At 34.1% G+C, this 18,630-nt stretch overlaps 1 protein-coding gene across 2 annotated transcripts in view; it reads left to right on the forward strand.

Annotated features, from left to right (window-relative positions):
- PCDH7 (protocadherin 7) overlaps nucleotides 1–18,630 on the forward strand; it is a 426,461-nt gene that overhangs the window by 190,222 nt on the left and 217,609 nt on the right. Inside the window, exon 2 of one of the 2 annotated variants that reach the window (XM_025385776.1) lies at nucleotides 9,162–9,378. In XM_025385776.1, the coding sequence (XP_025241561.1) occupies nucleotides 9,162–9,378 (217 nt within the window). The remainder of the gene's footprint in view (nucleotides 1–9,161; nucleotides 9,379–18,630) is intronic. The other variant, XM_025385778.1, reaches the window with a different exon arrangement.

Below are 18,630 nucleotides of genomic sequence, written 5' to 3' on the forward strand. Positions count from 1 at the left end.
ACAAAACAAAACAAAACAAAACTACTGGAACATAGCCATGTCCATTTATTTACAGATGTTCTATGGCTATTTTTACATTCCACTGACACAGTTGAGTAGCTGTGGCAGAGACCTATGCTCACAAAGCCTAAAATATTTACTTTCTGGAATATTACAAAAAAAGTTTGCCAAACTCTTGACTAGGTTTAAAATAACCCAGCAATAAAGAGCAAAACCTAGATTGAATGATTGTGTCAGCAATATAGAGTGCCCGCAATTTGTGTTTTAGAATATAATATCTTTTTTAGAAGTTTTCAGAAAAACAATTGTCTACATTAACCAAGAGTTTTAGGCTTTGGCTATTCTGTTTCCTGACATTTTTCATTAGTGCGGGTAAAAACCCAAGAAGCCGACTTGCATTTTTAAGCTAGAGTAGTTCTTGCATTAGTCTGAATATTGAAATTCATTATATTTTCTTCTCATTTGCAAAATCAGAATATTAATATGATCCACATAAGGATAGCATGAAAAGTGACAACATAAATGAAATGAATAGCATTTTCCTGGCACAGAGTAGCTGCTTTTTAAAAAAAATATTAACATCATTGTTTTGTTGCAATAACTAAATAGTTTGTAATCTACTGGACTAAGAATTATAGTAATCGCTTACACTCTTAATTTCTAAAGTACAAATATAAATAATAATGTCAAATATGTAATTGCATGCAACTCAAAGGAAATACAGTTATTTAACTTCTGCTCCAAATGAGAGTTTTGATTGATTAATCCAAATGTCTCAACATGTATCTTGTTAATATCCTTTCATCTGCTATTGACTTGAAAGAAAGAAAGACAGTTTGAAGTATGGAGGGATCTTGAAATATTAGCAAAGGAAAACACCCCTAAAAAGTTTAAAGGCCTGATTAAAGTTTGTTTGAGAGTTCTGCCAGATATACTCTAACGAATGCACTATAGAATCCTAAATATGTTTGTTCAATAGCCACTGACACTGGTTGAGACTGTTTGCAGATTAATCAGTGCCTGTTCATTTGTAAGGAAAGATCTCACAGCCTTAGCCCCTCTTTAAAAATGAAATGCAGCACTCCTTATAATAGTGCAATGTTCTGCTCCATGACTGTTTCAGTGCTTTATGACTGACAAAGAGAGTCATTAGAAGTCTGTTTGATGGACATAACTAAGTGAATTGGAAAAAATAAAAAAGGCTTTTCAGCCCATTCAGAAATAATTGATGTGACTGAGACAGCTGTATGTGAGTTCCAGATAAGGAGACGATTTATGGAGAAACTACTGAAGCTAAAAAGGAAGGTGCAGATTTAAAGTTCCCAATAAAGTTGTCTGTAAGACAAAGAGCAGTATTCAATAAGGAAAGAGATTTAACCTGAGGTTTTTTCCAATAGATGGCATCCTTAGGGTCCTATCCTTTTGCCAATAAAATCCCCATAAAAGTAGTGTCACTAGGTTATAAAAAATGGACTCCAAGGGGAAAGCATCTGCACTCTTAGCCTTGTGCTATATTTTCTGTTTTACTGTAACTATTGTGTACAGGTTGTAACTTAGAAAATTTTGCTTAGTAGATGAAAGGCACGTTTTTAATATGTCTGATTGTGGAACATAATGTTTGCTTTTATGATGTGATGGTTACTTTCTAATTAATATAATCAGGATGGATAAAAATAAAGGTTTTAATATTATTATTATATATATTTGTAAATATTCTTCTGGTCTCTATTGCTCTTCTTGGAAACTATACATGAACTTTTGAACAAATATTTTTCCAAATAGGTAACACCTGTAATGCCAAATAGGTAATATATATTTTGCAATCATTGTATTCTGAAAGCAGAATACATTAGTAATATAATATTAATAACATTAATAATAATGTGAATTTCAAAATTAACTTCCTCAAATGTGCAGATTATAAGTAGTAAATGTTACTACATCAATACTTGCAAGAAGGGAAGGTGGTTATGTGGTTCTTTAACATTAAAAAATGAAAATGAATCACAAAGCAAAATAAAAAGTAAAGAAGTTATTATAGTAAAATTTGACTTCTGCTTTCTAGAGATTTAAAAATATGGACTTTTTTGAAAACTGTTTCAGTCTTCTAGTGAATTTGAAATGTGTGAACTTAACTTTCCTTGAACTCTCTGGGTGGAGAGCGGGATAGAATTTGGCTGCTAGTTTATTTTTGAAAAAAAAGGTACAGTTTTTGAGAGCTTCTCATGTCATCTCTGAATCTGTCAACTGCCTAGATTTAGGGTGATTGTTAGGTGCTTTATGTTATCAATCATAGAGATGCAATTTTACGAAAGGGAATAATGAATCAAATGCTCACCTCATTTTCCCTTCATGAGTGCCTTATCCTTTGCAATAATGTCATTAGAACAGAAGCCTTCTTTCTGTAATCCAGATGGATTCTAATTCCTCTCTTTATCTAAGCAGGCAGTCTTTCTCTTGATCCCAATTTCACCAATATGCGCATTTTAGCATCTGTTTATATTTTTCAGAAAACAAAACTATCCAATACAAATGCATTTACTGGATATGTCACATAGTACACCCCACAGCAGTCAATTTAATAAATCCTAATTTGCTATGTTTGTCCTTTTAAGTCTCTAGGATTAATTTCATTTAGAAATGATCACTGTAATCGCACATCCCTTCCTCTGGTCTCATCTACATTTTAGGGCAGAGGGGAGGATATGAAGAGACCACCATGTTCAGGCTTCCCAACAGCAGAAGAGCAAGCATGGCAGATAGAGGACCTCTCCCTTCACACTTTTGCCTACTCATGGGACCTCTAGATTTCCAGAAAATAAAGTGAATAAAATTAAAGAGTGAACAATGTTGGTTATAAGTATATGGTAGTTTAAAACAGCGTCAGCTCTAATGCATTTCCATTAGCTGGAGGCTTAGAGGGAGAATGATGGTACGTACAATGCTCCAGGAATTGTACATTATCTGGAGTTTACCTTTGAATATATTTGTAACAAACTCTAAAATGTCCGAGTAGTACCTATAGTAAGGTGTGTCCTCAAGTGAAAGTCTCTAGTATGTCATAATGGAGAAAAAAATAGTTGATAAATACCATTCCAAAATAACCAAATAGAGAAATATTCATGCTTAATGAATGATTAGATTTAAATAGCTTTTAAAAATGTTCAGTATTATTGTATGTACATATTTGCAGCACAAATAATTTGCATTTAGAAAAATAAAATTTTAGCACTTTAATAGGATAATTAGGTTTGAAATTTTGTGTGGATTTTAGAAATTCTATTTAGAAGCTTTACTTGGCCAGCTCTATATTTTCTTAAAAAGCATCAAAGCAATGGGAGATAACTCTAGTTATACAGCTGTGGCCTGAGGTATACTACCTTTTATAGTCTATGTCTTTGAGGGAGCTTAAGGCTCTTTTTGTAAACTATCTCATTAATTCTGAGAGTATTTAAGTTAGCAAGGGGCAGGTACTATTATCTCCATTGTACAGACCCTGAGTCTAAGGCACAATAACCGAAGCTCAGGTGACTTGTCCTCGAGGACCCACAGGGTTTCTTGGAATAGAACTATTTTCTTGTTCGGTTATTTTTTGTGTGCTTTTTCTTTCCCATTAAACACACATACATCCACATACCTCATTAACAAAATTCCTCAAAACATTTCAATGTTTTTATAATTATTTTGATTTTATGTCTCTCTTCATTCTAGCTAGCTTGTCTTCTTTGCTCTCTTTCATTCTGCTCCCACCTTCTCTTATCGAGCACGCCTTTTTGTTTACATCTCCAAATATTTATTTTCAAGCAAACCTTCTTCAGTGCCAATGAAGAAAGACAAAAATGTAGATCAATAAATCAAACACTTTACAGAAATACTTGTTTTAACTTCTACCCTATTTCTCTCTCTTGTCATATATTTAAGAGTAGTAGTACATTCCCGCTTTCTCTATTCCTCCATTTATTGACAAGCCAATCTTCTACTTCTTTTGGTCCAACCTACAATTGTTCCCCAGAGTTTAGACATACTATAGCCACAATGGCCTTCTAAAGGATAAATCCAATGGTCATGTGGTAGTCAGCATCCTTCTTGATGTCTCTGATGCTTTTGATCACATAGAATTGCCTTTCTGGAAATGTTATGTTTCCTTGACTTCTGAGTTTTGAAAGTGACCTGCTTTTCATTCTCATCTTTTTGTTGTTGTTGTTGTTGTTGTTTTTGAGACGGAGTCTCACTCTGTCACCAGGCTGGAGTGCGGTGGCACGATCTCGGCTCACTGCAACCTCTGCCTCCCGGGTTCAAACGATTCTCCTGACTCAGCTTCCCGAGTAGCTGGGATTATAGTCACTTATTGCCATGCCCAGCTAATTCTTGTAGTTTTGGTAGAGACGGGGTTTCACCATGTTGGCCAGGATGGTCTCAATCTCTTGACCTCGTGATCCGCCCGACTCAGCCTCCCAAAGTGCTGTGATTACAGGTGTGAGCCACTGTGCCTGGCCCTCACACGCTTTTCTTAATTGCTTGCTTCTAGCAATATGGAATATGGAATCTATAATCAACCCCCAAATATATATTATCTATCAAATTTCTTTTAGAGATCTCAACCAACAAACCACTGTCTTTGCAGTGCCTGCCCTAAATTCCTGAGTGTTAGAGAATCTTGTTTACGCCTCCATTTTACTGGAAACTTGATCGCATTATATTTTTGTGCTTTTCTAGACTGATAAGGTTTTGAGTTTCTTAAATGTGTAGAATCATTGTTGGAGCATCCTCGAAACCCTGGAACATAATGGACATAAAATAAATGGAGGTCTTGTGAATTAATGACTCAATCCAGTCAGATATATGGGCTTTCTTTATAATGGCCTTGCTGTCCATTTTCACTGCCACCACCTTCTCTCAACCTTACCTCTTGCTAGGTAAATATTTCATTATACTTTATCTCCTAGCATAATCTTCTGCCTTCAACATTTCTTCTTCCTCCTCTTTCATAAGGAACCGTTAGAAAATGTCTTCATTATTGACCTTTTCTTTAGATAATTCACTTACCTAAAGAAATTATTTGATTTTCACTCTCTTGTTTTTTAATTCTTTCACACATCTCATCCACAGGTTTTGGAATAATTTTCTTTAAGATCTCCGTCTTGCAGTACTTATTCAAGTCTGTAGCTTGTCTTCACAATTTCAAAGAGCTGGCAGACTGACACTCTTCCTCAAGCTCTTTTGCTTTCTTTGCTTCCTCTTCTCTTAGTAGACCAATTTACATTTACAGGACACAAAATCGTTTATCACCCCAGACAGAAAAATACAAAGTTCAGACACTGCAATTTACTAAATGTCTTTATGACCATACTTTTAAGTCTCAAGATGGAACCAGAAGTCTGCTGACTCTCTCTGGAAACTATTTTATACCCTTAAAGAACCGGCTAACTGCCTGGAGCACATTGCTTTCTTGAACCTCTACCTATGTTCTTCCTGACAATAAAGTTTCTCATTCCTTTCTGTGCCTGTTCATCAGCTGGGGATTTTTAAAAACTCCCGATCTCTGAGTCCCACCCTGATTGCTGATTCATTGGGTTTAAGTTGGGACCAGATATTGGCATCTGGTTTTTCCACAAGTTCTCTGGGTTCTCTAAAGCACATCTAGGTTGAAGAATTATCACGTAAGCTATTCTACTTCAGAGTATCAGTAATTAACAAAGTAACAGTTACATATATAATGCAAATTCATTCTCTCTGTCAGGAGTTGACACTCTGCTTTATATTTCTGCTTTAGTCAATCTTTCTGGAGTATATAAATAATATGAATATGGTGTAATAACCTTTGCTGTAAAACAGCTATCTTTTCAAGACTCAACTGTCTGCCTCTCTCTCTCGCCGTTTCTCTCTCTGTCTTTCTCTCATTTCATCTAACTCTGTATGTCTGATATACTATTTAAATTAAATGTTAATTCTTGCATCAATGGGAGCTCTTTCAGATTTTTGACTTCTGTATTAATTTGGTTCACATTGTCAACTTAAATACTTGACCACAAAATACTTATGATTCAAAATTATCAAAATGAATTTGAAGAGCTAGTGATGTAATGCTGATATCTTACTATGACATTCTAATAAAATATTTTAAAATGTGAATAAAATGATAGGTGTGATATACTATAATCCATTGTATGATACATTTTATTTTAAATATTGTGAGTTACATTTTTATTCATTCAGATGTTATTTTAAATGCAAAAAGCATTTTATACAAGAAGGGAAGAATTGATGAATTTAAATGTTTTCTAATATATAAATAGATATCAATATTTTAAAATTATGCAATTTTTACTTCTAAAATAACTGATAAAGATTAAATATTCACAGTCAAAATAGGGTAGGAAATCAAGAAAACAAAATGCGTAGGTTCATAGCAGTCATTATATAGTACATTACAGGAAAAACATTATTTTGTTCTTAACATTTTTCATTATAAACATAGCTATCACTGGTTTCTCTGCTAGCCTATCCACTTTTGGTGAAATAAACATTTAAGCACATATTTCAAAATTTTTCCAAAATTATTCCAAATTTTAACCAAATGTCACTCTTTTTTTCTACTTTTATATCAAAATGAAACACCATTTCTAATCATTTCTTATTTTCTAAGTTTATTGGTATGTCTTATGTATTTCTGTATTCATTTTGAGCTTCCTTCTTGTGTTAATGAAGATATTCTAAAAGATTTGAAAGTCATTAAAATAGAATTAAGAACAGCAGTTGACCCTCCTTTCTCTTTTTATGTGTTTGTTTCTTTTTAAATCCATTGCTGTGTCTCTAAATGATAATATGTCTGCATAACCCTTGGCATTCTTGGCTAAATTCAACATTGTCATTAAAATTTCATTGTTTAGAAGTATTTACTGAATATTTTCTCTGTGTAGAACAATGTGGTTTTAGGAGACTGTCAGTGGTCTCATTTCCAAGGTGATACCAAAAGCATTAAACAGTCACAGGTGTGGAAGTGGGGTGGATGGGGTGGGTGGGGTGGGTGGGGTGGACAAGGGGTGGGAGAAAAGAAAATACACACACACAGATAAAAATGAGGGTACAGCCGGGCGCGGTGGCTCACGCCTGTAATCCCAGCACTTTGGGAGGCCGAGGTGGGCGGATCACAAGGTCAGGAGATCGAGACCATCCTGGCTAACACGGTGAAACCCCGTCTCTACTAAAAATACAAAAAATTAGCCGGGCGAGGTGGCGGGCGCCTGTAGTCCCAGCTACTCAGGAGACTGAGGCAGGAGAATGGCGTGAACCCGGGAGGCGGAGCTTGCAGTGAGCTGAGATCCGGCCACTGCACTCCAGCCTGGGCGACAGAGCGAGACTCCGTCTCAAAAAAAAATAATAATAAAAAAGACGGTACAAATTGATTTCTTAATTTTTTTAAATACAGGGTATTTACATTTCTTTATACATATTTTTTAAATAAAGGGTAAAATATCACAACTATATTACTGTAAAGAAATATGAGAATCATTAGTGAAATCAGAATAATGTTTCTAAAAAGTTTATTGTGAGTAAATTTAAATCTATAACATACCCATACTATGTATATTGGAAATATTTGTAATTGTTTATAAATACTGCAGTTCCAATTCAGTGAAACATTATAAAGAAGAGAACAGGAATTAAATGTTTTCCTTTTGTATTAAGATTCAGCTATTCTGATTTTGACTTTGAATCAGAATAAAAAAGAGACTTTGTAAAGATTGTACACTTCAAATAAGTACATGAATTGTGAGCTACTGGGTTAAAAATACTGACAATTCACGATATTTTCAGCTAGTCTTCCATCAATGACAAAATAAAGGGAAATTTTATGGAAGCATGTGTTTGTCTTTAGCAAAGCCAATTTATAAATTAGGGGGAGATGTTATAACTCTTCTTAGCTTTCCCATTAATAACCTACCATGTGCATATAATCCTTAGTATTTCTAAAATTCTAATGGTCCAGGTCATGATTAGTAATTTGTGTCATGAACATTCAAGTTATAAAGGTGCAAAAAAGGTTTTGTAACCTTTCACTGTTTTCTAGCAACATTAATTTTATACTTTGTAATAAAAAGAAACAGTCTGAGTTATAAGTTTAAAAATATGTACACTTCTGACATTTTTCAGATTCATGCAGCAGCTTTATGGATACAACTATTACCAAGAATAATCTCAGACTGACACTGCAGGACATTTTTATATGTTTTTCCAAGTTATTATTCTTATGTAGCACTGTCAATACATGGCATTGGTTTGTTCCTTTAATGAGCCAATTATTTTATTTTATTTTATTTTGTGGTTAACTAAGATAATCTGCAAATACCTTCCATCTTCAGTCCAGCCATTGTCAGTAACATAGTAAATTGTGGGGTTCAATTGGATAAAGTTTCATAAAATTTTTAAGAAACAAATTAAAGGCTGTACATGATTTTACTTTATTGAACAAATCACAAACAGTACTATTAAGAACACACAATTAAACTTTATAGTTTATTTTCTACTCACTGTTTAGGGATACTTTTATCTATTATTTCAGTAAAACTCTTACAATTTCAAGGTCAATAGACAATATTTTTAATAGGAATTATGTAATAAACATATTTCTGTTTCCTAGCACTGAATCTAAATTCTTATTTGTCAGCTGTACTTTGAATAGTTTAAGTCAACTGCCATCCCATTTGATTTTATAACTTTGTATCATATGGACAAAGTATTTAAAAATTGAGTCTTCTTACAATGGATTAGTTCAATATTTACTGCCTTCACAAATCACTGACCTTGTTTTTTTAGAGTCCATTTCTGGAAAGCATATCTGAAGTGAATACTATTAGAATAGAAAAAGGTTGAATATGTGGAACTAACATACCAGATTTAAATGTGTGTTTTAGTGAAATTACTGTTTTTTTAAATCTCTATTTCTGAAAGGGAATTTCCAATTTTACCATAATAAAATCTAAGTTCTAGACATTGCCTTAGATAATACATAGTTAACTAACGCAATTTCAACATATCTATTCATTTTGTATTGAATTAGTTGCTGGTAGACCTTAATGTATGTAATTTATGTATTTTTTTTTAATAAGATCATTTACAATCTTATATCGTAGTGACATTCAGAATCTTTTCTTTTGCAGCCATTTCGTAGAGTGACGTTTTCTGTTGTGAGTCAGCCTCAGGACCCACATCAGGGGTCACTGCAGAGTTGCTATGACAGCGGGCTGGAGGAGTCAGAAACACCAAGCAGTAAGAGTTCTTCAGGGCCAAGACTGGGTGCCCTTCCACTCCCAGAGGACAACTATGAAAGGACCACGCCGGATGGCAGTGTTGGTGAGGCAGAGCATATGGAAAATGGTAGGGGCAAACACAACATCCACACACATAATCACGCTAGTGAGCCGTAATAAGTTGACTCGCGAAGGTCAGTCTAAAACCAAAATAAAATAGCTGACATCAAAACCATTTTATTTAAGTGATAAATATTTGCTAAAATACAGAAATGCCAAATAAAGGAACATAACTCTGTAGATAAAATTCACCCAAATTGCACCACCATTTTAAAGCATCCTGTCCGAAATAAACGCACTTATAAATAAATCAGAACAGGGCCCACTGTGAAGGAAGCTAAATAAGTGCAGAATTCCTAAACAGTAGTCACCGAGAAAGGTCTTGTCTAATTGTTTTCTTCTATTCATTTTTGTCATGCAACTATTTCTTCAAGTACAACTGTCCAGTCTTAGTGAAAGGAAATGAAAGAAACATACCTTGCTCTACCTTTTCTTGTCCTAGATGTTTAGAAAAGCGTTTTCAAACCTCTCCTTTCCAGTGATCACAGAATAGAGTCAAAAGAGAATAGTACTACTTTGTTCTCCATAATATACAATAAATGCTATTAGAATTTCCTTCTTACTTAAATATAAGCTGTTTTTTTTTCATTTTTATATGAGAGGAAGAAAGGAAAATAAATCATAATACTCTGTATTTTTATACTGTTTTGAGGTGATTCTCATAATTACCACAATTGACCTTGTATACATTTTCCTTTAAGTTATACATTTAGATTGCAAATAGCACTTTTAAAACTTTCCACATTTGTTTATATTCTCAGAGATAATTTGGTGATTTATTTTCTGGATTTTGAATCATAAGTAAATGCCTGAGGAATAGATTTGTGTCAAATAATGGAATGGTAAAATTCATCCAAACTTCATTATTCTTTCAAATATGAAGAGAGAGATACGGTTATACAGAGAGAAAGGAAGAGGAATCACACACATTTTATCCCTAGTAAAACTTGAAATGGATTTATGTCTTTTGCCATCTCAACCCCTGAGTGAAATAAGACACTCTAACTTTTTGTTATATACCAGTTTCTTTAGTGCCGATATATATGCAAGTAGAGCATATTAATGCAGGAGAAAGACTGATTTTCTTCTGGAAGTTTACCTATGAATATTAAAATCCAATATTAGAATATAATATATCATAAATGACCCTAAGTGAAAGTATTGCTAAATTATATTATGCTAAATAATTATTTATCCACATTGTTCTCGGGTAAGAAGATATGATATCAGGGTCTGATGACTGATGTCCCTCTTGATTAATTTTGCATAGTTAAAATGGCATTTTGCCTTATGGCTATAAAGGCATGTTTATCTGTGTGTATGGTGGTGTGTGCTTATGTGGATGGGAGTCTGGTGTGGTTTCTAAGAATTACGGTTTTTTTAGTAACTTTTTTAATGGGCATACAATTTTCGTATGAGTTGCAATGCTGATGAAAATATATTTAAGGCAGATATGTTTAAAATTATTTGGAAAAAGAAACTAAAAATACTGTAATTACATACATAATATGTAACTACATATGTAATTTGGATGTCAGCTTTATTAAAAAAGGACTTTGTACCACTGGCATTATAATCATTTTTTAATGTTAGTTTCTGTTTTATGAGTTTATGCAGATTCATCACCTTTAAAATAAGAAATAAATAATGAATAATTAAAAGATAATTATGTAATTGCATGCAATTACATATATGCAATCATATGTACTATAATGTATTCTTTATTACATATGTAACATATGTAATTACAGATGTATATATGTAACAGAATACATATATAGTACATGTAATTACATGTATGTATGTAATTACAGTATTTTTAATATAGATAGATGATAAATAGAGCATACCTAGGAAGGCAGGATTAATTTAATTTAGGGGTATTACCACATCTGAGATTACCTTTTCATGAGAACATATAATTTTGTTTGTGTTTTAAGAAGTACTTATTCTTACTGTAAAGAACAGAATGTACAATTAAATTTTTATTTTTTGGATGTCAGCTTTATTAAAAAAAGACTTTGTACCACTGGCATTATAATCATTTTTTAATGTTAGTTTCTGTTTTATTAGTTTATGGGGATTCATCACCTTTAAAATAAGAAAGAAATGATGAATAATTAAAACATAATTATATATGACAAACACATGTCAGTTACTTTTTAGGAAACATACATGTCATGGAAAACTTAACAGGTGAGCTTGTTAATAAAATAGAAAGTACAATGAGAAAGAGTTCCAAAAGCGACCTTTAATTCTTTTTTATAACTAAGTTTTTAAGGCCTGTTAAAAGCAAGGGCCATGATAATGTAATGGATTTTTCCTGATTTTGTATGTGATCAACACTTGAAATTCAGAGTTTGTGTGACCATTTTTCATCTACTAGCTGTGATTCATATTAGCCTTGGTCTATAGGTAATAACAGAATGAAATGTGATGCACTATGGGTGATCTAAATGTAGCAGTTGACCTTTGAGTAACAATTTTGTTGGGTCCATGTTTTCAAACTACTCATCTAGCCATAAAGTGCAATTGTATTGCTTAAATTCTGGTAATTTCATCTTCAATATTAATGGATCATTCTGACATAAATAGAATTGGAATTGAAACCTGTCAAGTATTCATTTGTCACATTTAATTGGAATCCAGGTAATCTGTAGTTTTTTGCTTGACTAGGTTTTAATCAGGATTTGTATTGGATTTTCATTTGGATTTTCCATTAAAATACCATTTGGGATGCTGTGCTAGTTCCTAATTATTATTACCTCAAATATTTTTCTGGAATTTTAACCTATGTGAAACAATGCAGTTATCACCAAGTGTTTGGGATTAACTTTCATTGTAAAGTTGAGAAGATAATTTCCAGTGCAATAGCAAGCAAAATTCCAATGTCATGCTACAAACCAGGAATAAGTTAGGATAGCTAATGATAAAAATATGTTTTCACAAATGCAAAAAAGGAACTAAAACAGGAAAATTTAAGTGAAATGTACTTACGTTTTACAAAAGTTTTATCTTCCTTCTGTACTGTAGTATGATAAATACAATTTCATTCCAAGGGCCTGTGTGTTAATGCCCTGTTTAACAAGCTTTAAGCTATATTCTAAAACACATTACTGCCAAATGTAGAATGAGGTTTTATTCTGTTATTAGCTAAGGAAAAAGAATACACCATAAGAACAAACATAATTTCTTACCACCAGAATCTAATAATGTAGAATGAGACCCACCATTTTAAAGTTCCAAATCTGTAGAGTGCCTCAGGTCCCTGCAAAGTAATACTAGAAATTACACCATTTAAAAAATAGTTTAAGAAAACCTTATTAGTTATACATTTATTTGTGACAGAGATTACTAATATGTATTTCTTTGCCTTTAATTATCATCAACATTATGATAATCTCATGCTAATCCTTTAGTATCAATCTAATCAAACATTGAAGTAATTGGTTATTTGTTATTTCATTACAATACACTTAGCAATAAAGTAATAATTCATATAGAGTTTATGGTGGGAAATAGGTAATAAAAACATTTGATAATGAAAATGTTAGAATAATTGATGCATATTGCTATGAATTGATAATTCAAGTAAAACCCAAACGTTAGGCTTAAAAGCACCATCTCATGCAAGGCAAGCATTGACTATGCAAGGGTTTGCTCTTATTTTAATTATGCAGTACTCTTCAGACTTTCTCTTGGAGTGGGATAGAATGTTTCTTTAGGTCTATTCTATTTATCCTGGTCCTTCATGCCATGGCCTACTTGATCTTTCCAAAGCCTCCTCTAAATTATCTTTGCAAAGCCAGTTTGCCTTTGCTATGTAAGTCTTTGTGATAATTAGTGTTTAATAAGCTCAGATATAGAAAACACCTCTCTTGGCTTCTCATCTCAATTTTGCCATCGGTTTGGGTGGGCTACTGTCTAAGGAAATTAATAAATCAACTCTGAAACCTTACTGGGTTCCAGGTCCAATAATCTGTGATTCTCTTACATTCAATTTTTCTTGTATCTTTTACGCTATAGAATAGAGATATTTGTCTCATAGTGAGATAGTGAGTGAATTTGACAATGTATGTTAATGTGGGCAGGCCAATAGTGATTCTAGGGCCTTTCTGTCAACCCACACAGCAAGTGCATTTTAATAGTAGAAAATGCATTTTTTACATAAATCAAAGGAGTGGACTGAATCAAATGGTGTGATTTCTGACCAGGTGGGTGGAAATGTTGGCACCATAGTAGGCCAGTGTGGGAGACAGCTGTGGAGCCTCCTTTAGATCCCACTATGCAAGAGCCATCTGCATCTGATCAAGCCCTGAGTGCAATGCCCTCGAAATACATTAATTATGATTAAGACATTTCACAATAGAATAAACACATATATTTTCTTACTTAGCAATGTGAACTTTGGTCAGAGTGCAAATGAAAAAAAAGATAGGAAATGATATATATTTTTCTGTAGGTAGACTTTCTTAAATATCACACCATAAAAATAAATTAAAAAAAAAAAAACAACAGATGATCCATAAAACAGGCTTATAAAAAGTTAAATGAGGTTAGAAATTTGGCCACTCTAAATCCCTAATTCATTTTATGCTTCTTGATTTTCTCAGATCTTTAAATAATACTTTTGACTTTTATACATGAATATTTTTGAACTTTCCCTTTCCAAACTTCCTTACTTTGTCACACTTATATAAGCTAAGCTCAACTGTTTGATTCATTCTGTTTCCTTCATCTCTTCGTTCTACATGCATTATACCTTGTCCTTGATTATTTAAACATGCTGCAGTAAACCATGGACTTTTCATATTGCTTTTAGACAGTGTATTTGAAATATCATTGGGAATAAGCCACCAATTTTTAATGGCCAAGTGTAATGGGACTAGAGACTAAATGCATATCTTTGTAGGAGATAAAGGACCTCCTCTTCCTCTCTCCTTTTCTCCTGTTTACCCAATTTTCAAGCAGGCATCTGTCAGGCAAAGTTGTCTGGTTATTGGTTTGTGCTGATTTCATGTAGATTGAGCAAACTTCTCTAGCAAGGCTGCCTCTTCCGTCTTTCCATAGATCCTTATATACTTTTTAATGGCATAAGCACAATACCTAAAAAATCAAATACCTGTCATACCTTTTATCGTCTTCTGCAGGAAGAGACTAACATTCCTTGCTAAGGATTCATTTTCATAGTTTTGCATTTCTCTATGTCACCCTAATTGCCAGTGTCTGACTCAGGCTGCATTTTTTTCATTTTTCCTGTCAATTGTGACATGGCTCTATACCTCCCAAGTATCCCCCAAAAGTCTGTATGCCACCACTTTGGGAGGGTACTATTCACTTTGATTTCTTCATAGTAATATATAGAGAGAGGGATTATAGAGACTGTCTCTAAGCCACATCTCAACTAATTAAAATGTGTGCTATGTCTGGTAAAAGGAGCAGTACAATCTAAAAGAATCTAAAGAAGGTACTGTCCTAGAGAAGAATTGGCAGTGCTGTGAGTAGAATCTACTAGTTTACAAAACAAGCTTTGAAATCTGATGATATCAGTTTGAATTCCGGCTTTACCTCCTACAAGGAGTATTATTTTCTAACCTCTCATAGCTTCACTTTGTTCAATTGCAAATCATAGGATTGCAGAAGGAACTAAATAAGACAACAATATATAATAATTTATAAATAAGTAATAAGTTGTATTTTCACTACATTAATTGATAAATTTTTTTGCCATTATTATTTAAATAACAATGATAAATAGTTGGGATTATTATTAACTTCAGGTAGATTTTTTTTTTTTTTTTTTTTTGGAGAGGGAGTCTTGCTCTGTTGCCCAGGCTGGAGTGCAGTGGCGTGATCTCGGCTCACTGCAAACTCTGCCTCCTGAGTTCACACCATTCTCCTGCCTCAGCCTCCCGAATAGCTGAGACTACAGGCGCCTGCCACCACGCCTGTCTAATTTTTTGTACTTTTAGTAGAGACGGAGTTTCACCATGTTAGCCAGGATGGTCTCCAACTTCTGACCCCATGATCTGCCTGCCTCGGCCTCCCAAAGTGCTGGGATTACAGATGTGAGCCACCACACCTGGCCAACTTTAGGTAGATTTGATATAATACAATGGCTTAACCATGAGGACTTCATAAAATGCTCAGCCTCACAAATTTAGCATTTTTTAATTACCAGTATATACTCTCACCTTAAATATTTTCCAGTTAATTTTTTGACTTTTGCGTGGATTACCATAGGGTAGCACTCGTGAGTAGTGACTTATAAATATAGCAAGGACCTAAAATGAGGGGAAGGAAGTCTTCTATCTCTTGGCATCAAATCAACCCACTCTTTGTGTTCTCTGTCATTCAAGGTAGGGAGATGTCATGATCTTTCTACATTCTTTTCTCTTTTTTTAAGTGTTCTAGTTGAATGCATTATTCTTCAACTCCCTTTAAATTGCACCTCCCTTTAAACTGCTGCAAAGTATTCACATTAACAGGGAAAATGAGTTGAAAATAATGTCCAATTAGTATGCTTACCAGATTCTTAGCCCTTTCTTTTCTAATCTCAATATTAATAATTAACTCTGATAAAATGTGTGGCCGTATTCCCCTTTTTATTCTAATTTGATCCTTTTAAACTAAATCACTTTGCTGAACCCTTATGACATTTGAGGAGGGAACGAGCTCATCAAATCTCAAAGTGACTTTGGAGGTCAGTTAGTGGTTTTCTTGCCTCCAGACTCCCAAAGCATTTGCTTGTGTGAATTTCAGCACTTGTTGATAATACATTTGATTGTTTTGGTTCCTTATTTAGTTAAGGTATTATTTCAGTCTTTGAATTCTTTTTGCTTATAGATTATATATAATTCTATCCTTCCTCTGATTCTATTGCCAGGTTTATGTATAAAAAGCCTTGTGCTGCTAAAACATAACAAACACTCTTAAGCATCTTCTATTTGGTAAAGGAACTCTGGACTGTTTAAGTGTATTTAAGTATAGTAGTCCCGACCGGACGCGGTGGCTCAAGCCTGTAATCCCAGCACTTTGGGAGGCCGAAACGGGCGGATCACAAGGTCAGGAGATCGAGACCATCCTGGCTAACCCGGTGAAACCCCGTCTCCACTAAAAAATACAAAAAACTAGCCGGGCGAGGTGGCGGGTGCCTGTAGTCCCAGCTACTCGGGAGGCTGAGGCAGGAGAATGGCGTAAACCCGAAAGGCGGAGTTTGCAGTGAGCTGAGATCCGGCCACCGCACTCCAGTTTGGGCAACAGAGCGAGACTCCGTCTCAAAAAAAAAAAAAAAAAAAAAAGTATAGTAGTCCCATATATATATATATGGTCTTGCTCTGTAGTCCTGGCTGGAGTGAGATGGCACATTCTTGGCTCACTGTAGCCTCGACCTACCCGGCTCAAGCGATTCTCTCACCTTAGCCAACTAAGTAGCTGGGGTTACAGGCATGCACCACCGTGCCTGTAATTTTGTTTATTTTTTTGTAGAGACAAAGTCTCACTATGTTGCCAAGGCTCGTCTCAAACTCCTGGAATCAAGCGATTATTCTGTCTTGGCCCCGCAAAGTGCCAGGATTAGACATGAGCCACCCTGCCCAGTAAGTTAGTACTCTTAACCTGGGAGGTTAGCCCACCTACTGAAAAGCCATTTTAACTCAATATTCCTCCTCTAAGGTAAAACACCTCCATTGTTATCTCTTCTCTTGCAGGTTTTTAGTAAGTAAAGTAATTTTTGCTTTGCAAATAAAACAAAGGAGAATAATAGGTGTATCTTGTTTCATGGGGTAATTACACAGTGTCAAACTGTGGTTATTCATTTTGATTCAACAAAACGATACTGAAAATAAAATATGACCAAGGCTTTCTGAGGAAATTTAAGTAAAGGAGAAAGAATCTCTGCCTTTAAGATGGAAGTTTTTATGTTTGGGAGATACAACTTTGCTCACAGTAAATTAATTATAATGAAAAAAGTAGTAAGCTCATTAGAGAAGTTCAGAGTGGTGTGAGGTACAGAGGGGGGAAAGGAAAATTATATGGAAGAAACAATTATAAACGCAGGTTTTGAAAGTTTTTATTTTATAAATAAAATGTTGGACGGGAAGAAGGCCTTGAAATGTTTTTTTCCTGCACATCCTCTCCCTTTACCTACTCATCTTTGATATATTTAAAAACAATTATTATACTGGTCTGGAGGCTTCATTTGAAGCCAAACAAATTCAGATTATTTGTTTTATTTTTCTAGTCCAGTTACTGTTCCCTTTTTATGTCTTCCTTTTTCCTTTTTTCATTTTTTAATATTAAACACAATTAGTTCAAAAACTCTAAAATTTAGCCTTGATGAAATTGGCAGCAGAAGCTAAATCCAGATCTAAACTATAAAATAGATTAATTTTGTATCTTCCTTTTCTCTCTGCTTATAAACATGGATAATTACTAAAAATGTGTGTGCTGTAAATAAGACCTTTCAAACTCAGTAAGAACCTGTAAATAATCTTTTGAAGTCATTGTTATTTATTTTCAGAAGACCAGTTGTATTACTCAAATTAAATAGATGATTAAATTACATTGGAGTAGAGTAGATTGGATTACATTATATTTATTTAAAAAAGCAACTCATTTGTTTTGTGAAGCTTGCAAATTGTTTTCGTAATTGTTATTTCAAGATTCAAGTTAAGCATACAGGTATTTATATTACAATCCCTTTATACTGAAATATAGCCAGTAGGTTGCTTCATTTTTAATCTTGTCTCTGATAAATTTTACTTAATATATGCAGGTAGATTTTTTGGCATGAAGTCTCATTATCATGTATGTCTTCTCATTATTGTCCAGAAAATATAAGTGTTAAGTTCGTTATAAGAATGAGAAAATATCTGAAATGCATGCAAATTTAAATGCCTCCTCTAGAACAGAGTTTCAACTACTAACATATGATAATCTTAAAGGAAATTAATTTTTGATACTATATGTTTAAATAAAATCTGTGATTAGTGATATGTTTTGGGAGTAAACAGACAATAGGATAGTACCCAGCTATCTAGTAATCCCAGCACTTTGGGAGGCCGAGACGGGCGGATCACGAGGTCAGGAGAGCGAGACCATCCTGGCTAACCCGGTGAAACCCCGTCTCCACTAAAAAATACAAAAAACTAGCCGGGCGAGGTGGCGGGCGCCTGTAGTCCCAGCTACTCGGGAGGCTGAGGCAGGAGAATGGCATGAACCCGGGAGGCGGAGCTTGCAGTGGCCGGAGATCCGGCCA

Source organism: Theropithecus gelada, chromosome 5 (genome assembly GCF_003255815.1).
Source record: "Theropithecus gelada isolate Dixy chromosome 5, Tgel_1.0, whole genome shotgun sequence".
Taxonomy (NCBI): Eukaryota; Metazoa; Chordata; class Mammalia; order Primates; family Cercopithecidae; genus Theropithecus; species Theropithecus gelada.